This window comes from Numenius arquata, chromosome 2 (assembly GCF_964106895.1).
Source record: "Numenius arquata chromosome 2, bNumArq3.hap1.1, whole genome shotgun sequence".
NCBI lineage: Eukaryota > Metazoa > Chordata > Aves > Charadriiformes > Scolopacidae > Numenius > Numenius arquata.
The window spans coordinates 72,230,141-72,257,742 of record NC_133577.1 but is presented as its reverse complement, the minus strand read 5'-3'; the positions used below and the strand labels follow the sequence as shown (position 1 = coordinate 72,257,742).

At 43.1% G+C, this 27,602-nt stretch overlaps 1 protein-coding gene across 2 annotated transcripts in view; it reads right to left on the bottom strand.

The window, feature by feature from the left end:
• CHST11 (carbohydrate sulfotransferase 11) overlaps positions 1-27,329 on the bottom strand; it is a 172,140-nt gene extending 144,811 nt beyond the window's left edge. The window contains exon 1 of one of the 2 annotated variants that reach the window (XM_074168863.1): positions 27,212-27,329. In XM_074168863.1, the coding sequence (XP_074024964.1) occupies positions 27,212-27,329 (118 nt within the window). The remainder of the gene's footprint in view (positions 1-27,211) is intronic. The other variant, XM_074168864.1, reaches the window with a different exon arrangement.
• Positions 27,330-27,602: the final 273 nt, after the last annotated feature.

Here is a 27,602-nt window from a genome sequence, read left to right as displayed (position 1 = left end):
AAAAAAATTACAACACTGTCAGAAAGACCGAAGAAAAGGAACAACTATCACTTATTTATGTGTTACATATTTTGTGGCATACTGATCTAAGACATGGTTTCCATCAGCCTTTGGGGTATGGAACTGAACTATCTGTGTTTTCTCTTCAGGCACAAAGACTGTAAAACAAAACAATAAAGATCCAAAGTTCAGTGCTTTCTTCCAAGGTATAACCCATATATTCGCCAAGTGCAATAAAGCAATCATGAATTTCATAGGGCTTGGGTGTTTGGTCTTTTTTCTTGAAGGCATGACTCACAGGTTAGTTACTCCAGGTAGTTGCAGATAGCCATATTGCTTATTTTATAAAAGATGTCATACAAGTTCCAATTTTTTTTTTTTATTCTTTCTTTGCAAAACCTCTTCTAGTAGTTCTAAATTTATTTATACACAATATACATGTATTTGCCTGTCCTTTTAACTCTAATCAATCCCCTTTGCCTTGCATAGATGACAGCAGTCTCCTCTCACCAGAGTGAAGTGCTTACAGTTAACACTGAAGGAAAGACCTTGACACTTCATAGCAAGGAACTCTGTGCTTTTCCAAGGGCACAAGTAGAATCAGTTGTCATCAGTCTTCTTGTGATGCTCTAAGCTTGGGGACCCATAAAGCAGTCCTACTGCAGCTGCTTTTGACCCGAGAAAGATGGTGCAGAAGGTTCACCTTGCAGGCAGATGCCAAGCTCTGGAAACCACCCTCCCTCCCTACACTAAGTAAAACATGAAATTTTATGATATAGATATGTAAGGTCTGGTATTTTGGGACTCCACTCCCACATGAGGCACACTCTCAATGCAAACACCACATGCAAGTTTTGAACAAAGTAAAGAGCCCTCTTTGTTTGATCCCGGCTTAGTACTTGGTTTCTGCAAACAGTTCTCTGCTACAAGGTGCAAACTGGAAACCAGGTGACCTCCCACTCCACTGAATACACTCAGCAACTTGCAGGTATGTGACTCTGTGACTCAAATTCCTTCTTTGTTTTCTACCATCCAACAGCAATGGATGAGTTGGGAACTGCTGGGCAGTCATTATTAGCTTGGGAGGGGTGAAGGGAGGAGATGCAGCCTTTTCTTGTTATGTTCCAGTACATTTTGGTCTTCATTCAAATACTGGCCAATGAATTATTTTTAAAAAATCAGAACTTAAGACTCTTTAACATACTACTATCAAATATCGGTCAATGAATTACCTTTTTTTTTAAATATCAGAATTGAAATCTCTTTAATGTACTACTATCAGGGTATTGATTCACCTACACATCTATTATCTATTTACAAGCACAGCAGATCTGAAAGAATGAATCTTTGTTTGACAAACAGGTCTGTGTTAGCCATTCCCTCAAGCTTTCATTCATTTGAATGGTGTATGCTTCACATTGACATTCAGCCTTGAAGACGTTAATTATTATTGGTGTTTCATTGCCCTTCAGGTGTTCTACAATGAATCCTGATGAAATCTGTCACATGCTTTATTATGACTCAAAGCCTACCACAAGTAGGGTTGATTTTGAGGGTTTTTTCTAACCATTCAGTGTTCTCAGGGCACACACCTTTGAATTCATCTTGCTCTTCTACCTACACAACTTTATCTTAGCCATTTGTGCCTATCACCACAAGTCTCCAAAGGTTCCTTGGTGAATTAGCTTTTACCATGTGGCTTTTCCCTGTGATAAGAGATATTAAAGGCTCCACATCTGGATCCAACATCTGCCAGTGCTGGTCTAAGAAGAACTACTGCAAGTAGATCTGTCAGACTGTCTCTGCTCCTTGCCATGAAGCCTTTCTTCATTTACTCCCAACAAGTGCTCCAGCCAGTATAAATTTACCAATCTGTAAAATACTTCAGCACCTCTTTCAGCAATGACTTTGGGGATATTACTATCATTTTCCTTCTCATCTCCTCCCACACAGTTTACTGCTGCTTTGTTCTTTATTCTGATTTTCTACTGCCACTTTTTCTGGGAACTTTTAAAGGAGGTCCTGTTTAGTTTGGCTCATTTGCCTTCTTTCACCCCACATCCATACAGTCATTGCTTATCCATACTAAGATCTGCACATCTGAAAACTATTTACTTTAACCATCATTCCTACAATACTGCCTTAAAAAAGAAGTATGCCAGCAGCCTTTTCTGCTTTGTAGCATTTGAAATCTATTCTTTATTTCAGCACTAAATTGCCACCCTAACAAAATATCTAATAGCCCTTTGCTGTTGGTTTCCCCAGTACCTTCCAGGATTTCAACTTTAATTTAATTTTTATCTTCAACATTTTCACTTACTGCAACCCCTTCTCTACGAAAGGATTAACAAATGTGCCGAGTGCCTTGGAGAGACGGTCTAAACTTCTGGAAGTGGCCAGTCTGGCGCCTGCTTCTCTGAGTGGGGAAATCACTTTCTAGAAACTTTTGCTTGCAAAGCGCATTCCAGTATCTGTGGCTGATACCCATTTGTCCTGGTTTGGGGTGGAAAAGAGCCAACTTTCTGCTCAGTGAGAGAGGTTCTTGTCTATACTTGTTGCTGTGGCAATCAGGGTCAGCTGACCTGGTTATTTACCCCATGGAGAGGTTGCACCTATGGGAAGGAGTGGACAAACTGACCAATACGGTGTTCCATCCCATCTGCCATACTCAGTATAAAAGCTGAGGGATGAAAGGGTTAGGGGTCTTCTTCAATGGCTCTCTTTCTTCAATGACTGATGTCTGAGGAGCACCCTGTCAGTTTGTCTACCTTCAATCCCAATCTGTGGGTTCCTGAATCAAGATCTGGAATCCCGTTTGTCACTGAGTCCAGTCTAGAACTTTCCCAGTGCCTGTCAGTGACATCTTTCTGGGAGCTTGATACAGTTTTGTATATATTTATATATAAATTGTATCTGTTTCATTATTTCCTTTTTATTTTATTATTAATATTTTATTAAAGTAGTTGAGTTTTTTCTAAACTCATAACTCTATCTCTCTTCTTCCTCTCCCTGGAGTGAAAGGTGGGGGAGAGCATCTGTCATCTTGTTATTGGCCAACCCATCCCAAACTGTGACACCGTTATACTGCCCACCACCTTCCATACCTCACTCTGAGGGTCATGGCTGAGTTTCAGTGCCTAGTAATGGGGAACAGGAGCAAAACAGGCTAGGTTTGGAAATTATAACAGTCTGTACAAAGTCATACTCATCTGGTCATCTGCCCTAGAACATAATCCTATTTGAAATGCTCATTTCATAATATGAGCCACATATAGCTCATATGCTCTTCATCTCTTCTACATCTCTACAGCTGGTTTTGGTTTTTTTGTGGAAAGCTTAAAGGTACTCCCTCTGCATGGTAACCACCTCATTTCTCCAAATACATAATATGAAATACATTTTTTTATTTATATCACTTTATCAGGTCCTAGCCATCAACATTTAACTTCTCCAATAATTAAATCCACTTGTTTTTTCTTAATCACCTGCACAACTTTTTATCCTGCTGCTCTAAGATCCAACTTTTTATGCTTTTCCTTTAAAGAGCATTTTCTAGGATCATGGTATCCACCTGGAATCACCAGTTCTGCTAAGGCACAGTCAACTACTTTGGCACTCTGTGTGGGACAAGGGTGACGTTTCTGAGCAAGAAAGACCACATGACACCCGCCACAAGGTGAGCATGACCAAAGACCTATTAAACTTAAAGGCTCAAAACACAACCACGATTCTTAGGAGCAAAAAGCTTTATAGAAAGAGTCTGCCTTCAAAATTCCCTACTTTCATTCACCATCCCCACTTGCATCCATAACACTATAAGAAATCTGTAAAGGAAAAAATATTTGTGAAAAATTAAGTTCCTTGCTTTGGTACCATGTTGGTCCTGCAGTGTGGAAAAAAGGACAAAGTGTGCCAACACCAGTGAATTTCAGGTTTTTCCATGTGCAGTCCTTGAAGTTTTCCAGTAAGCATGCAGCCCCTTAAGAAGTTTCATATTTGGTCCAAGAGCACAGAAAAACTTGCCTACTTTAAATCGTTTTTTAGGCTCTTTTGAAGTTGCCTAGAGTTCCAGGGAACTATGAATGCCATGCTGGAACCATTGTGCATGAACAGTTATTACCAGACACCGCTGTAGATCCCACATGGTGTTGACACATTCGTCAGTTGAACTCAGATATTGCCAAATTACATAAAAACAAAAAAATCACACAATAGAAACTTAAGGGATAAAAAGGATGACTTACAACTGGTCGCTGTGATCATATACCCAGGGAGAGGGGTGGGGAAAGAACAGAAGAGGAAATACATAAATACAACAAGGACGACATGAAGTAAGCTTGCAGCTCATTACATTAGCACTAACCCATATTCAAATAACCTCCTAAACTTCATCATAAGCACTAGATGCAGCAGGAAAAGCATGGCATGTTGAAACAACATGTTTATAAAGGGAACACCCTCATTTGCCAAACAATACTTCATACTCATTGTTACAAATTAGCATTAATGCCCTGCATCCCCTCAGCCAACATAAAGCACATGCTGAATTTATGTTAGTGCTGTTCACGTACTTATACGAGAAACAGCAGCTGCGACACAATTCACCAATAAAATTTACATGGATTACATTCTTGTTCATCACCTCAACATCATTCAGTGTCATCTTTTTTACATCAAATTAGTAGAGGTTTCAGGTTTCCCGCTAACAAAATAAACCAAAAATACATCATAGCACTGCTCATGATTGCAAAATATACTGATACAGGCAAATGTTTCCAGCATGAGGCCCTCGCTCAGTAATCCTGGGAGTATTCAGCAGTTTAAACCCCTAATTTTATAGCCTCCTTACCATCAGACAGTGCTGATGCTGTCCAGACACCAAAACAAATGCTACTCTAATGATTCAAACCCAACCTCTTTCCTGTCTGCACTGAAACATGCAAGGAGGCACCTCGCACTTGACTGGTTGGCTTACAGAGGAGTCCTGAATTCAAGCTTGCGTGCTTTCTTCAGAGATTGGGTTCAAATTAGGTCTCACTCTGCTCGCAGGATTCCCACTGCATGGAGATCCTAATATAAGCACAGCTGTATCCAGCAGTACAACATATAAGCAGCAAAGGATGCGGATAAGTGGGTGGATCAAGAAGCGCTCAGCATGGACCAGGATGACTCAGTGGGTGATCTTTAAGATCCATGTAGTTAGATGGGTAAACAAGGGTGCCTGGGGAGGAGGACTGGACCCAGAAGGGTGGATTTTGTACTAAGTAAATAATATATGTAGCTACCATTTGGTTCAAGGTCTAAGAACTCATTAGCATTTAGCAAATATTTTGCGCATGAAATTCTCTGTTTTCTCAGATGACAGGCTACATTCCAATCTCAGTATATCAGTCATGGAGTCCGAGAAATGTAATCAAGCCAGGTTAATGACACTAAACAGGAAAGCAAAAGGCAGAGCCCAGAACAGAGCTGCCAAGCATTTTGAACTTTGCCATGGAGAACTGGCAATTTCAGATGCCGTAGGTCAGCCAGCTGATAATGATTGCATAAAGCCATGCTGTAAAAAGGGATTGTTGTAGTTCAGTCGCAAAGATTTTCTTCTGATTTGTTCTTAAATAAAGAGTTTATCAGAATTTCCCCAAAAAAACTCATAAGTTTTTTCATCTCTCATTTTGCTGAATTTTTCATGAAGTAGAGATGAAGGCAAGAAACTATTAAGCTGTTCATTGAAGACAGTGACTAAAGGTGCTGGAAGTAAATGGCTTCACCACCAGGATATAAAGTCACTTTGGCTGACCCTCTTGGCCAAGTAGGACACCTTTGAGAGATGGAGACACCAATCCCAAGCAACCGAACAGCTCAGTGCCATGGGCTCCCTTCTGAAAAATGGGAAGTCACAAGTTTAATTCCTGTACGTCACTGGGAGCTACCCGATGAACCTTGTCTCAACTGAGTAAAACCGGACAGGATTCTCAGTCTCAGTTTCCTTAAGCAAGCAAATTAGTTTGTGGGTTGTCGGAAAGCACACTTGCAAATCTAACCTGGTGAGAAAGGAGAAAGAGGATTCCAAAACCTGTTCTATATATGTTGTTCAGATATTTCTATGTATTCAGATAAAACTACTAACTGAATTTGAAAAGAGTTTACAGGGATTCCAAAGCTGCCTTTGATAGTGCAACTTTTCACTCCTTAAAGAAGTTTTACCCACACCTACTCCTGTGATAAAACCGCTGGTGGGTGGCTGAGCAACAACTGACTTCTATGTAAAGCAAGGCCAGAGAGAACAAAGGGAATACAAATAAGGGTTCAGGGAAAAAGACAAAGAACAGAAAAGCAATGTATCCTTTGAAAACAATCTAGTTTGCAGCAGGAGATAGGAAAATGAAAAGATTCAGAAAAGAACAGGTCACTAGGAATAAGAAATTGAATAAAGACAGAAAAAGATTGGTTAAAATAATTTTTAATGGAAGCTTTTTTAACACTAACAGAGGAAGCTGAGTGGAAATGCTGAAGTGTTTTAGATACAGAAACAGTCTAGTGTTTACAGTCTAGTGTAAAACAAAACACCAAAGGCAAAGGATTTGACTCACTGTGGAGTCATGTCTAACCAAAAATGTTTAATTAAGACTCTGGGGCTAGTTCAAAGCCACCAGGGACAATTTTAAACAAAACCCTCTAAGTTTTCCTAGAGCCACCAAAAATGACATGTTGTTAGGGGCATGTTGGAGGTGCAGAGAGCTTACACTGAGCTTGGAATAAAAAAATAAATAAAAATAAAAGAAAACCGTTTTCATTTCATCTGTTTCCACATAACAAAGTATTCCCTGGAAGCTTCTGCTTGACAGCAGAACCTAAAGCGGCTCAAACTGACACAGATCCTCTTGGCTTTCAATGTGTTCTGTGCCCAAGGGAGATGTAAAGGTGACCTAGAACCAGCACAGTTTCTGCATCAACTCCACATCCAGTACTTCTGTCCTTCATAAAGTATAGGAAATCTTGCATTTATGCAATTACATCATCTCATCCTCACTGAGAGAGCTTCCAAAATACAGGAGCAGTGATAAAATTTGGATCGCTAATGAAGAAAAAACGCTTTCCGAGCTCTTTGGATCCTGCCAAAAAAAGACACATCCGTTATTGCCAAATGTTTCCTTCTTTGCAATTTCTAAACAGACGTGCCTCTTCACTGTACTGATCTTTAACTGGCTCTATTACAGTCTACTCAAGACTGACTTACTGGAAAGGGAAAATAAAAGGAAGGAACTTATTAAAAGCAGACAGTAAATCTGCTTCTTGCTGAAACTCATCGGCTCTGATGGAGTCGGGGTAGGGCCACACTGACAGCTCACTGAAAGGTCCATCCAGCTGCAACTGTGCACGGTGTCAGCGACTCCAACCTAACCGCCTGCTGTCACCCGCGCCTCCCCAGCAGCTCACCACAACGCACTGGCCTACTGGTCCAAGGCATTAAACTCACTAACAACTACTTGGGATGCACGCATGCACGCACACACACACTCCAAAAAAAAAAAAAAGTTTTCTGATGAACTGCCTCATCAAACAGGCAAGTGCCAGAGCAACGGAGCAGAAGCAGACAGGACCAGGGCAAAGCCAACCATGTGTAAGAAGTGACACGCCACTAATGACATACAGATAACTAATGTAAGAAACGCAGAAAGAGTTCAAGCGAATGAGCAGACTCCCTCTTCGCATGCACATTTAAATGTTTTACCCTCAATTCTTTCCAGAGCATCTCCCTACACCCTGGACTTGTGACCTCCCACCGGTACCATTCTGTTCGTCCTCACCTCCCGGCTGTCACGTTAGTACACCCGTACTGCAGAACCTGTAGCACATCACACAGGTGAGGAAAGGCAAGATGATGATCAAGAAGATGATGACAAGTGTTTTTTCCCCATGTCCAAGAAGGACAGAAGACTCCCATCTCCCCTTCAGCTCTGCCAATCACTTTTGAAAGCTGTGTCTGTAACGGCAATTTAAAGGTCTAACTTACAGTAACAACTGTATCTGTAAGCATGTTTCTAAAAACATTCTCTGCATTGTCTTTTCCTTACTGTATCAGCCATAAACACATTAGCTCTATGCATTGATGCAGTAGCAGCTAAAAAGGACTATATCCTAGCAAAGCTGCCATCCTCTCGAGGCTAACAAATCCTCTCCCTGAGAGAAGGCAGCACGTCCTCACTCACAAACGCTACAACTTCAAACAGAGGCAAAGCCATCGCCTTCAAACATTCATCTTTTCACTCCACAGCAATGTTTCTCTTTTGCCAGAGTTCTCTGTGCCACTTGCACTTTTTTTATTCTTCCCGAGGTCTCTTCTCATAATGCTTACAAGTACACAAACAGCTTCATCTTCAATGAGTCTTTTAAGCCTCAAAGACTGGAGATTTTCAGTACAATGGTGTATTTTGCACTTGAAGTTACAGTATGCAACAAAAACCCACTCTAAAACAAGACCCTTCAGCCTGACCCTAAAGCTTGAAATGAAGTGATGTTTAGGCTTTGATCCTCAATCCCAACTCAGCTTTGGAACCGGATCTAAAATCATCAAGGACCAATCTCTGAATCAATTTCAAACATGACCCAAATCGTCTGCTCTGCTGAGATTAACACTGTATAAATTGACAGAAATTTAAATTCTCTTTCCTGAGATCTAACTTTTTACAGCCAGATCACTTGACAAACTTTCCACTTAAACTCCATTTAAGGTTTGGCTTCACTAGAACTCCAAGCTCCAGACTGAGGTCTTTTATGCCATAAAATCTGTCCCTTTCAGACTAACATAAATCAGGATAAATTTTTTGGTACTATATGAAGATAAAATAAGAAGCATTTGTTTTTCATGTCAGTGATGTATCTGTTTTCTCTTCTTGCCTCCTTTCAAGACAAGAGAACTAGCAACCCCAGTAGCCTCCAGCTTACTTCTCACATTTTAGTTGTCAATGGCAAAACCAAGCAGCATGACAGTCTATGCTATTGCAATACTGTAAGGAACAAAATAAAAATATTAAACAAATTTCAGTTTTCAGTCAGTCTTGCTAGAAAAGTCCCAAGAAATTCTCTTACGGCTTCCAAGTCTTTCCGGTGATCCTTTCTTCAGATACAAATCTGACTCTTATTTAACAGTATTGTTCACCTGGGACAGTTTTCTGAACTACTCAGTGGTGTTGCTACAAATTGGTGCACCATCACAGCCCAGAAAGGGAAAAAGCATTTTTTGCAGGTGTGATGCAAGTTACAGCGCTTGTCCAACAGCAGCTGAAAATTGATGGTGGAATACAAGTAATTACTTATACTTCCCAGTCCTGTGCACAGGTGGAAGTGTCTTCCTTAAGATATAGCCCCTGAATAACATATTTCAGTAAAAATAAAAGGGAAAAGCAGTGAAGCACAAGACTTAAATTACAGCCAAAAATAACTGGTGGTAAAACACAAACACTAACAATATTAATCAATAATGCATCCTAAAAATGTGATCTTTAGCAGTAGAAAGTGGCTTACTAAATTGCTCATAAGAGAAGGGTAATAGATTTCTGTCATAATCATAAGAATTGAGTGACACATAATTGAGAATTAGGGGAACTTGTCCTTACAACCGGAGATAAAATGCTCTCAGTTGTGCCTGTTACCTCCCAATTTAATTTGAAGTATTTGTTAGCACTGAGAACCCAACCCTAAGGTGATGACTGGCAGAGCAAAAAGTAACTGACTGACAGGCAACACTGCAAAAGGATATTCATTTGCAAATTAACTAGGACACATGGCAAAAGGATAAAAAAGTAAATTAATAATTATAATTTTACGTCTCCATTTATTATTCCAATGCACACTACGGAATCTGTTGCTAGCCAGGTTGACACTTGCTGGCTGAACCCACATACATTTCTTGTGCTCGCTCCTTTGGAATTGCCCTCCTCTCTCTCTGCGTTGCCAACACTAAGGAAGACCCAGTGAGCACCCTTTGGCCATACTTGAAAAAATGTTTCTCTTGCCTTAATGTCAAGCTGCAGGTGATGGGTCAGCATGCTTCCTACGTGCATCCACAGGTTCCAGTGGTGTTCTTTATTTAATGAAAGCATTTATTTTAATATGATTGAGTTCAGTAATCTCTTTTTAATTATACTCAAATTCTGACTCAAAAAACTACCCGGTGACACACTTCTCCTCAATACTAATACCCACTAATGGGAGTATTTGAAAATCCAACATTTTTAAAGCATGATCTAAAAATCCAATTAGGCATGTGCTTTGATCAGTTTTGCCTGCTTCACCACCAGTTCCAGCTCGAGAGGTGTACCATCATTAACTGTGAAGAATGGCCCAGCATGGAGCAGCAGGCTGGTGGCGTTTGCAAGCCAGCACCACCAGAGCCAGCAAACTAGACAAAGAGGGCAGAAAGTTGATGGCAGAAGAAGCAGCAGCAACAAAAGCCATAAACTTCAATGTACTTGCACGTCGCCAGCTAACACTGCCAGGGACCACACGCTTGGAAAGTCAGTCCTTCCCCTCTGCAAATGTGTATCCATTTAGCAGAAACAAACTAGCTTTCCTTTGAATAAATATTCATGACGAAGTAGATTCCCCTAGTAGGGACTCTTCCCCCTCAACAGAACAAGATCAGATAACCTACATGTTCATATCCCACCAAACCTTTTATCCTCTTACACCCATCCATTTAAACCCAAACTGTGGGCTTAAGTACTGTAACAATGCTGCAAATCCCAGGATTACACTGAATGTTGTTCTGGTCATATGAAGGATAACTAACTTCATCAGGTCTGAAAAAGTAGCTGCTCAGCAGGCATGGGGTGTTCCTGGCTCTAACTGCTACATGCTTCAATGTTGGTTTGACATGTGTGGGTTTTTTTCCCCTAAAAGCATCTTCACGTTTACCATCCGAAACTGGGGAAGTGTAAAAGCAACGATTAACCAAAATGCATTACTTCTGCACAAAACATGAAACCCTTATGATCATAGTGGTGCAACAACTGGCACAGCAAATTCTTCTCACTGCCTACTACTTGTCTCCAGGCTCCTCTGCAGTGCAAGGCCATCTGCGATGCCTGTCAGAAGAGGTTTTTTTCGGAAGCTGCTAAGTCAGCATACCAAATGAGCTAGCAACCCTACTGCCATGGCCCTGAGGGCACCAACAGGCCTTATTTGGCCTGACCAACCTCCCTAGGAACTCCCATCCATACCCCTGGTCCACAAGCCTGCAGGTCTACTTAAGCTCAGGACTGGGGACCCAGTCCTGACCTAAGCTATACCACGGGTGGCCCTATGCCCAGCCTTTTCTCTTGATGTCCAAACCTACAGGCAAGTCCTCCTGGGTGGACTTCATACCTTTTTAATGGTTAAGCCCTGCCTTCTGGGTGGACATATTCTCAACTTGTTAAGTGACCCTACTTGGGACCATGGTGAGAGCCTGTTACGACCCTGCTTGGGTTCCTTGGGGCTGCACCCAATCATTGGGGGCACTCCTCACTCTAGACTCACCCTCAACTCCCACCTCATCCCCCTTTGGTGGGGAGACCCACTCCTGCTGTTCCCTGACACCTACATTCCCCCATGTTAAAAGAAAAAGGGATAAACAGTTGCAGTAAAAGTAACTCAGTAGAAGTTTTCAAGTAACACATTGACTTTCCGATCAGGACATAAAAATCTTCTGGACCCAAACAAAGAGGTGGAAAGTACCAGACACTATTAAAGATTTCTGCTTCTAGTTTAATCACACACCACAGTATAAGGCAATCCACCTGGGGTCTGTTCAACCTACTAAGCTCCAGGTTTACTACTGAATGACCGTGTCTTTAGGCAATGTCAACAGAACAGGGATGTACAGTTGGGAGGGAAGAGATGGTCCTAGTGAGAGAGAGTCAACTCCCAGCTCCTCCAACAGCTTCCTGGATGGTTGTGGGCAGTTGCTAAGAAAGGAGGTTAATTTTATTGATTTTACCATTTTATTGCAACCTAGACTCCCTGCAAAGAATGTAACCCACAGATGCCACTGTTAGCAGCGCTGTCCAAGAACAATGCTGGGGCACAGCTTATCCTGTCACAGATGCCATGAATCCACACTGCTCATTGTAGCAGATCAACCTACAAAGAGGACATCTGCCTATACTAGGAAGGAGGTCAGCTGATCAACTTACCTAGCACATGCTCATGGTCTTGGTATAAGGTGGTAGGAGATAGGCAGTGAAGAACACAAGTGGGAAGCTGTGTACAATCTCTGCTTGGCTCACCGGTACCCCAGACAGGGACATATGTATCCTTAACTTCAGTAGTAATGAAAGTGTGTGTTCTCTCCATCCACACTTTGGAGCTCCCATGAAGCCTGTATCTGCACAGAATTCCATTTCAAAGCAACTCAGAAATGAAGTGGTAACGGGGGTCAAGCACAGGCTTACACTTGAGTTTGAATAAATTGCCAGAATTAACAGCTTTGGTAGAAACTGTTTTCAGCAATAACTTGCTATTCTGCTGTGCTGCCTCCTACCTACGTTGAACTGGTCCAGGCTCAGAGCATATATCAGAGCGTATATATATAATAGAGCTCAGGCTCTATTACATGTGTCGGTGTTGCCACCGCAAGTCAGGCATGACAGATTCATGCTCTTGAGATCTGGTCTGTGGTGTGTCCACCACAGGACCGTGCTTCAGCAGAGCCACAAAGGTAGAGAGTATCCCAGTGCTGCAGAAAAGCAAGGACAAGAGATTAAAGCAAAGCAGGAACCAACTGATCCCTCCTTCCTGCCAGCTAATTGCTAACATCCACTTGAATGTGAACTCTTTAACCATGGATGCAGAAACACAAACACGGGGTTCTCAGATCATGTTCCCTTACAGCATGATGCCGTGCAGCTGCCTCACTGGCATATGAGAAAGTGAAATACATTCGGGTCATAAGCGCTTAACTTGCAATTTTGACCTCTCAACCTTGTATTATAGTGACAGATTATTGGCACCCCTGAAGACAAAGCTTCCTTCCTTCCTGGGGTCAACCTCTTCTCCCTAAGGATCCTCTTATAACAGAGACAAAGAAAGCAGCAAGTAAAATAAAATCCAAGTCTTAGTCTCTGAACTTGACAATGTCTTTGCTTGTTAAAAAATGGCAAACCCGCTTGCCAATGGCCATAGAACAGATGGGAACTGAAGGAGCTACTACATAAACTAAACGCATAAACACATTGGTTGTCCACTCAAAAAATCAGCTCCTTTAATTTCCACATACATGGTACTTGATGTGGCTCTAGTGCCACTCCTACATGCCTTCACTTGAGGATGATGGGTTTATGTTTTTCCAGTTTGCTACATAACTGTCGTGCTTAAAACTGCCTACAGCTAGAAAAGGTGACGAACATGACACAACCCTGCTATTTCCAGCAAGGAAGTTAAATGTGAAAAAAAGACTCCATATGTATTTTTAGGCTATAATTGAAGTTTTAAAGTAGCCCCTCTCCTGAAAATGCAAACGCAGATGCTGGCAAACTAGTACCAGCCACAACTTGTGGCAGAGCAATGTTTTTCATGATTCAATGCAAAATTAATCTCTGACAGACAAGCAAGAAGCAAACCAACCCCAGAATTTCACAGACGCAGGTACATTTTTGGCTACGCTTGTTTGTCTATGAGGGGGGACAGGGACTTACAGATCAGCAGGGGAGGGAAAAGACAGGAAGAAAAGTATCCCTAGATGTCTTGCAGTGCTCTTCAAAATGCCCCACTGCAGCTTATAGTGCAGCGTTAGTCCTGTGCACTTGTGGGAAACAGTCACACATGTTCAGGAATATAAATGGGAAGGTTTTTGTTTACGTTTCCAAGAGTGAGGTAGAAAATACCCTCTCAAACGTGTTAAGTATCTAGCATTAGTTTCCCCACCTTGGAAAGCATTGCATGAAACATTACTTCTGATGCTCCGGACCTCCACATGAACAAAAAAGATGCTAGATTTTAATCTGAGGCCATTCTGAGCAGCAGCAAACATTCAGGAAATGCTATACCAGAGATTTCTGTTTCAAGGAATGAAAACCAGAAATGCCCCACAGCTACCACAGAAAACATGGAGGTCTGAAAGGGAAGGATCTGGGAGAGCATCAGCCAGCAGCTGCAGCACCTCACACAGATCACCAATGTTACCTTTTTGATAAGTGATAGGAACTTTGACCTTAAAACTGCAATAAAATAAGAATGAGCAAAGAGCAGGGACAATACATTTTACAGAGAGGCAATATTTTAATTTACAGATATGTTAATCACGGATGTGTGAGTAAAAACCCAGAATGGATCATGCACATCAGCCCTGATTGACACTTACGAGCTCTGCTGACATAGGAAGGCCATAGAAAGGGTATGGTTTTATTTTATGTGCTCTTCTCTCTCTTTTTTCTTTTTTTTCTTTTTTTTTTTTTTTTTAAATAAACCTAGATTTGCCAGCAAAACCTCTTGGAGACCTGGGTGCAAAGGCGAAAGAAAACAAAAAGGGGAGAGGCAGGCCTTTTTGTTACCTATATTGATCAGCAATCCAGTAAATTTTTTACTGGCAAAAGCTGTCCAAGCACAATGCTACCTCAAGTAAGGCAGGCTTGCTATTCCAGAAAAGAGACTTCTAGAAACAGGCATGGCCTCCATCTCAGTTTATCTACATCCAAACCATAATGTGACATCTCAATCAACATTCGAATAATAGCGTTGTCATGACACTTGCACTTGCACCTAGACAACCACTTTTCTGTGTTGAACACTACATAGAGGATAACCTTTCCAGACAAAGCAATGGCTTATATAGTACAAGGGAGAAGGTAGCTGAAGAATAAGGTGGCTGAAATGCTGTCTGCACAGGGCAGGAAAGAACCAGCTGGAGAACCCCAGTTTTCCGAGCTGCAGCATCCCTCTTCCATTAGGCAATACCATGTTCCTAGTCAGTGACTACACCTCTCAAGCGATGGAAGCACCAAAGATGTCGGATGTTCCCACACAGCAAACTTCGCTGCACTCGACTTTAAAAGGAGGATGTTTTGCTGCTTGCTTCCAAGCTCCATTTACGCAACCTGGCTTCAAGCTGGGTGCACAATGCTGAAGTACTGAACTCAAAATTACTTCCCAAGAGCTAGTGAGGGCCTTTGACGTTTTTCCTTCAAGTACGCCTTCAACTTATCCAAAAAAGAAAGGCCATTCAGCATTCATTTGGGCATACACAGGGAAGATTTACACTTTAGAAACCCAAACATAAAGGCAAAACAGTGAAAAATTTGAAGCAAGAACTGTTCATGTTTCAGCTCTGTAGTAGAACCAAGCAGAGGATGCCTGTAGCTTAGCATCAGGACTCAGATGACTTCAGGCACAATTCATGGTCCCATGGAGGCAACACCTTGTACAGGAGAGCTCAAAAAGAGCTCTCAAAGCCCCATGTATCTGCAACAGGAGGCTTTTCCTGGCAGGAGCACCATGAATGTCCACATACAAGACTGTCCACAACAGCCATCCTCACAAGCCTAGAGCACACCGGACGGGACTGCAGTGGTGTGCCTTGGGCTGAGTGCTGGGACTTTGGCTGTGCTTGACATCTAGTTCACCCTACGATCTATTCCAACCCTAAAGGGGATTGCAGCCCTCAGATTATGCAAGTGTCAGGCTCCACAAAACCATCCTACACTCAAGTTTTATTCCTGAATGTGTGACTAACCTGCTAGGAAACTATTAACCAAATCCCTGCACACATACCCTTCCTGTCCACACCTCAGTTGCCCTAGCTGTAGAGTGAAAAAGAAAGTATGATCTACTTCATGGAAAATTTTTAAGCGTTCTGATGAAAGTACCGTATTACCACTACAGAAGTAGGCTTGGGCCCAAGCTCTCACAGGTTTCCAGAAATACTGTGCCTAACATGCTGCGAAAGCCTTCAACTGCAGCAGATAGCAGGAAAGCACAGACTTGCCATTAATCAATATACAACGCACATCGCTTGACATCCAGTAGTGTTTCCAGGCTCCACAATGCTTGAGAAATACACCAGGCATAAACCATTCTGGCAAGGTAAGAGCAGTCGAGGTATCTGATGACAAGAGATCCCCTCACAGCTGGAAAGGGAACATGAAATAAATCTCTCTCTGTCACATCACATCCCAATGAACGTAGAAACAAGCACAAGGTCTAAAGAATACAAAGAATGCTAAAATTAGGGAGAAAAAAGCCTGTGTAAAGATTGGCAATGGGAAACAACCCAAGCTGGTTTGGACATGCAAGAATTATGGCCTGTTTCCCTTGGTGCCCAACCACACTGGAGGGAATGAGACGCATTTCTAGTCGCACGAAGAGTTCTCACAGTAACGTGTTACCACGCTGGTTACAGCATTCTTGAGATAGGTGAGGCTGTAAGTCACTGACATTATACTGATGTATCGGCTTTGTGCATTACTAATCATTCAGACACAATAGCCCTGTGTATATTTTTGTTGTACAAGCTGTCCTGACATCCTCTGCAAAAATTCTCTCTCTACTCTGGAAGATTTTAAGAAAAGCGTTCAGGAAACAGAACGGGGAAAGGCTCACCAGAAACAACAACGTGTTCTGGGGAAAAAAAACAACCCAAGCTGGATCAAGACAGCCAAATATGAAGAGCATTTTAATTAAATCATGTCTGTCTTATATTATCCATTTTAGCTCATTTAGTATCTCAAAAAAGTTTTATCTCAAAATAGTTAACAGCTCCAGAAGCCCCAACTTCTTCCCAGTTTTTTTCTTTAATGCAATTATACTTTTGCTGTCACATCAGAAACATTAATAGCCTTTTCTGCGTGGTATAGTGAAGCTCTACGGCAGGACCAGAAGACTTCGATCACATTGATGGCCTGCATGCTAATGGTTACATATAGCTTATCTGTCAATGTCATTTCCACTGAAACTAATGAAAATAGACAGCTCCCCCTTCAATACCTCAAGCATACATCTATCTCTATGGGGAAAAAGCTAGCATTCACTTGAATGCAGAAGTACTCTATGAAGGACAAGTAAGTGAGAAAGCAGAAAAGCAAAGCTGTTATTCTATTGTATATTGCTCTGTAGGAAGACACAGAGGGACAAATTCTGCTTTTTGTTACAGTAGCTTTGATCCAGATTTGATATAACCAAGTCAATGGAGCTGACCCAGATTTACAGGGGAGAAACGGGTCACAGCTCCACCAAAGCTTGCAATCCTGTATTTCTACCACCACGGGGAATGCATGCCCTTATGCAATTCAAAAAGCCTCTGCTCTGGCACAGTAGACCTGACCCAATGCTCACTAAAATCAACTGAAAAGTGACCACTGACTCTTCCAGTCAATCATGCAGACCTCATGCAATCAACCCACCAACATACTCAAACCACTCATCAATGTACTCCTTTCAGAAAAAGTCATAAAATCTTATGGCTTGCCCAAAACAAAACCCCAAACGCAACAGCCTAGCAGGCAGCTGTGTTCACCCTATTTGAGCTTCCCCTAAACAAAGGACCACCAAGCCTGCTCTGGGAAGAGGAGGAGGAAGGTGGAGAAGCAGAGATCAGCAGGCATGGTCCACAGGGTTGCCAGCACAAAGGCAGCAGGAACTTTGCACCATGTCCAGCTGACTGACCTTGCAGCAATTGCTAAACCAAGAGAGTTGGACACAGCAACACTCGGGAGGCAGAGCACATGTGTCAGTAGCCACTCCTGTGTATATGTTCCCACTCTTATGGGATATGTCCTCTTGTGTATATGTCCCACTTCATCAACAGTTACTTCAACTTCATAATTATAGGCATATATACACACACTTAACTCTAAAGATACAGTGCTTATCCCCATCTGGAAACTCAAATATATTTTAGAAGTTAATCAAGACCAAAATATAATCAAGACAGGTTTTATCAGTTTTATATTTATGACCCCAACTGACACGTTTTATTAATCACCAAGTGTTTAAAAAGTGTTACTTCCCTCCCCCTCAGTTACTATAAATTCTCTGCTCTCATTTCCAACACAGGCTGTAAAACTACAGATTACTAGAAGGACACGTTCAGCTCCTGGTACCCACCAGTGTAGGTGAAGAATGTGCTATTCTGTGTCAGGTCACTTCAAATAATACAGACATTTTTGTTCTGTCAGTGAACCAATCAACTTTAAAGCACAATAATGCAAATAGTCTTTAAAAGGATTTTAACTATCTAAAGCTCTTTGTTTTAAGACGAGGTATTACAGTAGAGATCATCCATGGGATCCAATTATAACCACCTTATTAATTATATGTCTACCTTCTCTAATCCAAAAATCCCTGCAAGTTATCCATTTTAAACTTTTTGACTCCCTTATATAATCATTTATCAGCCCAAAAAGCATGAAAATGACTAGCTACAAAGTATGTCATTTGTTAAGTGACTTCAGAAGGCACTACTGAGGGTCCTGAAACCCACCTTTTTACTGTTTACAAAATGGATCTTAAATTGTCAGAATGTCTTAAAAATTAATAGAAAGTGTTGGTTTTTAAAATACAACAAACTAGAAAAAAAAAACCACACACACAGTCCTCTGCTTTTTACAGAGTCAATGTGTTTGAGAAGTGGATTGAAATCCAACAAAGCCTTTTATTCCTTGTTGATTATTATGTGTGGACTCTGCAATTAAAAATCATCATCTCCCAGCCAAGAGACATAAAAAGATACAATCTTGTGGTATTAAGACTACTAAAATGGCATCTTTTAGCCTGAGACAACGTTCCAAGCAACAGCAACAGTTGCTTTGCAGAGCAAGCCCAGCTGAGAAGGTCCTCTTCCACCTACTAGAGAAGACAAGGAGGGGCAGATCCTGCAAAACCACATGCAGATCACTTTACTGACATACTTGAAACCACCCCTACTTTTCACTGCAAAATTAAGAGCAGAAAACACTTACAGGATGTGATCATTTCACACCTGTTTTCCCATGGTGCAGTCCACCTACCTTCATGGCATTTGTGGGATAGAGTTACCATCTCCCAAACCCCTGGAATCACAGCGCCATGAGAAATTCTGCTTGATTGCATTGTTTGTATTTTCCATTTCCCCCAGCACCTTCTTTTAAGTTTTTTCATAGGAGTGTGAAGCCATTGCAGCGGTGATTGATAGTGACGGATGCAAAGTCATCCTTCAGTGTCTACAGCCTGGCACAAACAAGATGAAGGCTACCTTGAAGAGGCACTCTTACTGTTTAAGTTGATATACTCCCATAAAAATTCCTGCTTTTCCACAGCCCAGACAGAATTCATAAAATCCTTATTTCTCTCAAGCTGGATGCTTCCAAACACTGTATAAGTTGAGAATAATAGAAACGAGAAACCACACTGACTATACATTTCAATTAGTAAAATAACAAAGGCACCTATGTGGAGCCCTCGGCACTTCTGGGATTTGTTTTAATAACAAAGAACTTCATATTCCTTACAGCAGCCTTGTTAGGAGAAAAGGGTTTGCACTTCAGGAATCAATACATTTGGATTACCTGGGCCTCCAACTACCCATTTTGTAGGGAAAGGGAAGATGTGTGGGTGTATGTGTGCATGCACAGGCATTTGTGTGTGCAGCCCTCTTTTTTGTAAGTCAGCATTTTATAAGTGCTCATACTCAGCTTTTTTTAATCCAGAGATTCAAATTTGTCAGGAAGAAAAAGACTGAAATATTAAGTTTCCAAATCTAGCCTCAATGTCAGTCAGTATACTCTACTGACATTTTACTCCAAAGCTCCCAGTGGCAGCCATCTAATTTTATTTCTTTTAAATAACATCCCCTTCTGATGCTTACAAGCTAAATGTTAATGCCTCATTTAGGACCTCATTTCTAATGTGTAAAATGAATATGGCCAAAAGCAAAGCTGTCATTTACTTTCATTGCCAACATTGGGCAAGGTATAAAAAGCAACCAGAAAGAGCATATTAGTTTAAAATAAAAACAAACTGGATATTTAAATGTGAAATGCATGAGGCAGGGAAGTTGCTTTAATACAAGGAAGCCTCCCTGACTCTCACGGACACAAAGTTTGCTTGCTGCAAATTAACAAATGCTTGTGCCACACCTATTTATACTGTGCTGTTTAGTCAAAGTCCTGTCAGCGTGTCGTGGAAATGAGGATCCTGTCATCTGCTCTGGCTCTCCAAGACTTGCCAGCTCAAAGCTTTTCAACCCTCTTTAAGTTCATAGAGTGGAACAGGTAAAACAAGCCAGTTCCTACAGCTGCATCTGCAATTCCCATGTCCTCTAGGAGGGGGTCCCCACCAGCCCCCAGGGACCGCACAGGGGGATCACAGAAGGGACAGAGCAGAGATGGTCACCACCCTCCATGCACTTACTCCTTACATATAAACGCACATTATTTGTGCGCTGGCACAAATATTTGTGCACCTTTTGTTAGGCACTTCCTAGCGATGCTACAGCTGGTGTGACAACCCAAGAGGGTAGTGGGGAGGGAGCTGAAATCTAACAGGGGACATTCATTTGAAAACCTACAACTTCCATTTGACAGGAGGGAATGGATCCACTCCAGACAATTTCACCAACAACTAACTTCTTATGAAGGACTATGTGGAGGGGGCAAGCTGTCAAACCACATTTATCGATCTGGCATTAAATGAAAAATGGGGGATAACAACATTATGCAAGAGAAGCGACACAGAGTCCAAGTGTACATGCAGCAGAATTTTGATTTATTCATGAAACCTTAGTTTCAGGTGCCAAACAATTACATGAAAGGGGAACACTCTTATTCCTCCACTGATTACATTCACAAAATTGGAATCCAAGAAAATCCCTCTGTCTGGAGGCGTGAGCCAGAGATAATTAGGAACTGAATTCTCTCGTTGGTTCGCTCTAGTCTCTGGTGGTCTCATCTTCTAGTTAGAGCATGAGGCTTGTGCCAGAAATGCCACTTTGTCACACACAAGCATTCTGCCCTCAACAAAAGGACGCTATCTATAACTTGGATACTGAAACAGAAATAAGGAGGAATTAACCAAACTCTACGGTTTGAATTGCTACTGTAAGGACAAATACCTACCTCATCCGCTATGATCTTACATGAATGGGCTCCACAGGGAACAGGAACATTCAACAAAACACAAATGTGCTTTGAAACGTTATCCTTGTAATATAGTAGGTGGCTGCTCAATCTAAATGACCCATCACAGAAGTCTCTTCATCTTTATCCCAGCCACGTCAGGTCTACACAAATACAAAATTCCTGAACTTTATTTTAGTTCCTTAATGTAAAGGGAAAAACTCCTGCTTATTTTATTGATTTGAGCTAGGCCCTTCACCCGCACATCCACATATGATTTCATATACATTGACACTTAGACAAGTCACACACAGAACTCAAACATTTGCCTTGAACAACACGAACAATCTGCAAGAAAAAACATCAGATTCAAACCCTTGCGTCCCCCCAACCCTGTCCTTAACTCCCTTGGGATCACCTTAGAGTTGATACATAATACATATGCATCAGCCCAAAAGGCTTGAGAGGAAAATACTGTGCTGAAATGACATTCACACAAGGACGACTGCAGCAGCTTTGTCAGGCTGGATTTGATACAGTACGTCTGGCAGCAGAGTCAAACACAATATAGTAGTGCTGGCTTTGGGAAAAGTAACATGGATCTAATTTCTTCCAATTCTCTGAACCACTTTTAGAGTTAGTTTCATGGTACAGTACAAGATAAACTACCTGTCACTTCTAAAAAATAATGGAAACAATTTAAGAATTCAGAAATATGCTCACCCTATACAGAGATAAAAATTGACACACTAGTTGCACTCAATCAACTGTATAAATTTGTTCATAAAAAGCAGTGGGCATTTCTGCTCTATATATTTGTTTCTGAAGGAAAAAGTAAGTTTCCATTCACATTAAGTTTACCTCTGAAAAAGTTAAGACTTCAGCCAAGTCATGACACTTTTACATCTGTGAATAGTGTTAATGCTACGGAAGTCAGCACACAGTTTCCCAATATTGATTCATAGTAACAAAAAAAAAAAATTAAAAGCATATTAAAAGTCTACATTGTAGAAATGGTAACTGTGCAGCAATAAGCATTCGGATAAATTAAAATTTATTAAGACATTACTGTTGATGGTGCCAGGAAATTTTTGCTTGAATACATTCAGAAACAGAAATTTTTATTTCTTAAGGTCAGCAAACAGTTGTTGCAAAAAGCTACACTCATATGTACTGAGACAGAAAAAGATGCCCTGCTAATAAGTTTAATATTCACTAACTCTGAAGACTTTCAGAAGATTCAAAGAGCAGTTCAGCACTGAACTTAAAGCAGTTCCAGACTACCAGTACCTTTGAGAAGGAAGACCAGAGTAAGTTTGCTCACGCTGATTATGCGGTCCCAAGGAAATCAATGAAAAGCTTATAAGGACACCAACAAAAGGATACAGCACGGCCCCCTTGCAGGCGCACAGCAGGGTTTCTGCCTGAGACTGGGGGATGGATTTCATTGCATGCAATTAAATGAGGGCCAGATTCTTGTGGCTGTCAAATGAACTCCATTTCTCAGTATCCCAAACAGAATAATTTAAAACCAGTATACGGAGCCCATCAAAGGAATGCCACACGCTCACTGCTTTGCAGATCTCATTCCCCTTTATAAGCAGGGGAGAAAGCAAGGATCAATTGCAAGATGGGAGACTGCTGCATTGATTTTCAAACAGAATCTTCCATCAAAACCAATGGTGAGCTTGTCTTCAGACATACAGAAAAAACATCTCATGTGTCTGAGTTGTTCTGACATTTGAGCAAAGGTAGACATCAGCCTTCTGCAAGGAACAAGCAGCTATCAATCACACAGTGCTGCATGTGTAACTGAGAAGATCATGAACAGGAGGCAAGTCTGAGGATCTATCCTTTGTTAGCATCCATTGGAGAACAGTAGAAGTCGAAAACAGGAGACAAAAAATGGAGCAAAACCATGCTGGTTTGCAGGGGTGGGGTGGAAATAATATCAGGTTTAGAATAAGTTAGTTTCATAAACCTGTCTCAGGTAGGATAAAGACAGTATTAGTTATTCTACCTTTATGCGGATTTTTTCATCTTGAAGGATGCCAGCCCATCGCCAGTCTGACCCCAGCCCAGCAGAGCAGCTCCTGCCTGCACTTACTGACACACAGCTGGGATGTCTACAGAAGAAAGCAAACATCTGGGAAAGCATAGGCAGGCTAAGGACTAACAAGTGAACTGATTTCACAGGAAAGGCAGCAGATACAACTATGATGGGCTGTCATATAAAACCTCAAGACTGACCCACTGTACACAGACAGAAGATTCAGGAGCATGGAGCAATAATCAGGTTGCACCCAGTTACGTAGATAGCACATGGCAGGAAAGTGAAGGGGGAAAATATTGTGAGCAAAGAGATAGGAAAAATCTCCATCCAGCTATAGCAAACACTGCAGAATGTTTTTTTCTTTTCTGAAAAGGCTAGACAAGCAACAGAAAAACACACAGAAGTCCCCACTGCCATTTCCTCCCTCAGGAACAAACAGTCCCCTGCACCCACATAAGCACCACAAAAGCCAGGATCATCTCCAAAGATTTCTTTATAGTGCTCCTCAGCATTGGAGAGCAGCACCATTCACCTTCCCCCACCACCAATTGGTCGGGGAACCTGATTTGGGACGGTGGGTTCCCCAGCACATAGGGAATCTCTGCCAAAATTCAGACAACGTGAAGGTACATTAACTGGACAGCACATTTACCACCAGCTTCCCAACAAAGAACACATATGGAGCCAAAAAGGAGGAGTAAAGGAGTAAAAAAGCACCTGATCTCCTTCCAATATGCCAGTATTCAAGACCCAGCACAAGGGACACAACATCCCATTCTTTCACTAAGATAAGGCTAAGCTCACCTTCCCCACTTCAGGCTTTGTGTGTGTTTTTGTTGTTAGGGGTTTTGTTTGTTTGTTTAAGAAAGGCTTCTGCTAACTATGTCATTTTCTTATTTATCCCAAGGGAAAAGAAAGAAAAACCTGTTAGCAGAAGTTTGTTTTTCTAGCCAGAGATCCACATTCAGACCTCCTAAAATGGAAAATGTTCATTTAACTGAGTCATCTTGTCCCCGAGGCAGGTTGGACTCATCATTTGGTGGCCTTCTAACATCTTTCACTTTCTTTGTCTCACACCTGAAATTGTTTAGAAAGCTTTGCAGGCAGAGAACAAGTCTCCTAAAAATCACAAAGAGAACTTGGGGGGCATGGGGGTGGTGAAGAAACTGCCAGATTTTGAAAAAGGAGCTGACGCTTCTCAGAGAGAACTTGACTGAAAACCTTATTTTCCACCAAAAAGGTTTGGGTGGGAATTTTTCAGCTAATTCTGATTGCAAAGGGCCTGTCTTAGAGAGCACAGTAAGCCACAAACAACACTGACAGGTGGCAAGCCAGGGTATGAGAGATGCTCCCTACAGTAGCCATCCTAAGACATATACTCCAGCAGAGACCAGCTAAAATTTAGAACACCTTCCACAACAAAAAGGGAATTGGCCAAGTTTTTGAAAGCTCTTAATACCTCCCGTCCCATCCCACCTGACATGCCCTCTGCCCAGGGTCCAGCTCCAGTGAAGTTAGACATACATCAAGAAGGGTTACTAACTCTTCTTTAAATAAGGATATGAAGCCTCAAAATGACCTTCTATCTGACCGCATATCACATTGGCAGGTCTAGTACCTCCCTCTATCCTGACCCTTCAAGAACTCCACGTTCATCTGCCACTTGCACCACCAAGATGGTAACACACAGAATCATGTAATAGATACCTGGTGAAAACAGCTGGATGAGCCTTACAAATCGTACATAAACCAAATGGCCACACTCCATATAGGTCTAGATTAGAGTTCAATAGATTTCTAGCAGTTTCCACTATAGACACAGCCCATAAAAAAAAAAAAAGCAGAATCAGTTATGAACAAAAAGGTATAGTAAAGATGGACAGGTTGTGATCGCATTTATTTCCAGATCTACTCCAGTCACACTAACAACCTAAATATGTGTCAAACAGAAAATAGGTGCACATTATCCTCCCGGTGATTTCACAGCATCACATTCTCTCCTCAGACTTTATGGTAAATCCTTTGAATTGTACTAAAATCTCAACCTATTTATAATTTCACAATAGCCCAAATATAAAGCCATAATCTTCAGCAGTTAGCTATAGAGCATATTGAGGATTCTTGAAAGGCAATTTTTCTACATTCAAACATTCACAGAAGAATATTTAATTTAATCTCTCACCCTACTGCACGCTGAGTTTGTGTTCCAGCAGTATAATTCATTTGAAACAAGGGGAAATAATAACTCTTGGCCAAATTTTCTGAATGTGTGTGTAAACTATGTTACCTATGGAATGTAACCAATGAAAATATCCTACTTTTATTAAACTGGTGAAGCTGTGTTACAACCAATAATTCTGCACGGTGCCTTGAAGCCCTGAAATAAAGCCTTCCCCAGGTCCACTGAGGGCTGAGCACTCCTTGTGAAACCAGTAAGTATGGAGCAGACACAGCAGGAAAGAAAAAAATTGCTAATTTTTCCAAGGAGTTGGCAGGTATTAGCACAGATGGGCACCATACGAGAACACATTCATCAAGCAAATGATACCCACTTTAGAGGGGCAGACAGCTGATAGAAAAACGCCAAACAGGACTTGGCTTCACCACAGAACAGCAGATCTACCGATTCCCCATCCTGTCGGCGCACTCAGCCTCTCTGCCTTTTGACTCCAAAAACTTTAAGGAAAAAATCCTTTGTAATCAACCATGGTTTGGTAGCCGCAAGCAGGGAAGGAAAGAGTCAAACTGAATATGTCTTTTTTCTTTTTACCAAGCTGCCATTTCCCTTGTTTTCTACAGCTATGCCTGTAACCACGACACCCGAGAGCCGGTAGGAGAGGTTTACAGGTAGGGCTGAGGAGACTCGCCTGCCGAGAAGTGTGGCCACTCCGCCAGCTACAGCTGTTGGTCTGCTGAGAGGTATCGCTCCTCTCTTACAAGCCTCTCTTCTGCTCAGCTGTCAGACCCCTCCAAAAAGACACTGCAAGTGCAATTTCCACCTCATTTCTCAGGCAGGAGTGGGGAAAAAGTGAGACAGACAGATCAAAATTAATTTTTTTTTTTTCTTTTTGCCGTGCTGGAGAAAATTCACAGCTGAGCTGCACAGAGCAGTCTCACTGCAACCCACGGCGGATCCGTGGGCGCAGCAGACACCGCGTGAAAGTTTCAGTGGCCCAATCCCACCTTCGTGTGAACCAAGGGCCTCCCTACAAGTGGCTTTCCACGGGAGCCAGTACCTGCCTGTACCCCCCCCCCCCCCCGCGCCCCGGTCCAGCTCTACCCCTCGTGTCCACCCACCGCGCTCATCAACTGCAAAGTTAAGGTCGCGCTCGGAGTTTGGATCAGAGATGATTACACCTCGGTACGCCCCCCGCAGGCTGGGTCCCTGCGGACACCCGTGTCCAGCCAGGAGCATCCCCGGGAGCTCCCCAGCCGCCCAAACACCCGGCGTACGGCGGGACCGGGCAGAAGCTCCCCCCCGCCGCTGGCAGGGACGGACGGGGTCCGGCAACCACCTCCCCCGCCGCTCCGGCCAACTCAGGAGAGCCGGCACGAAGTTGCCCGCCGGCGGTGGCGATGCCTCTGGCCGGCCGCGATGTCCCCAAAAACGACAAGCAGCGAAGCCGACGGCCCGCGGCGGCGGGGGACCGGGACGGGAGCCACCCTGTCGGCGGGGAGGGACCCGCGGGGACCAGGCAGCTCCCGGCGCCGCTCTCCGGCCGATGACATCCTCCTTTCCCCAAACACACAACATCAGGCAGAAAATAATACAGTTTTAAAATAAAACAACTTTCCTTCCTCCCGCGGGAAGTTTCCCGCGGGGGGGGCGAGGCGACCTTCCCGCGGCTGCCCCGGGCGGTGGCCGGGACGGAGCCGCAGGGCGCTGCGCCCGCCGCCGAGCTCCGCGCCTGCCGCAGCGGCGCCGGGAGGGGAGAACCGGGGCCGGCGGCAACCGGCGGGGGCTCCCGGGGCGCCCGCCACCTGCGGGGAGCGGGGCTGGCGCGGAGGAGCCGGGCGCTGCCCTCGGCGGTGCCGGTTGCCGATGCCGGTGGGGTTGTGCGGTGCCGGTGCGGCTGCGGTGCCGGTGTCCTACCTGGGTGCAACATACTTTGGAAATAGAAGATGACGAGGATGAAGGAGCCCACGGAAGTCACCAGGACCATCCTGCACACCCGGTTCATCCTCATTACTTCCAGCACCGCCGGCTTCATGGCGTTGTCCGGCGGCGCAGAGAGACGAGAGGGGCGCGGCGGAGGGCGCACGGCCGGCGCTGAGAGGAGCCGCTCCGCGCCCGCGCCGCTCCGAGGTGCCGGGTGGGAGCCGCTGCCGCCGCCGCGCCGGAGGATGCCCGGGCGCCCGCGCCCCGCACCGGGGGGCGCTAATGCCTGCGCTGGGCGTGACCACGCCGCGCGCCAGGCGGAGGGGCGCTCTGCGCGGCGCGGGGGGGAGGCGGGACAGGCGGGGAGCCGGGGCGGAGCGCGCTC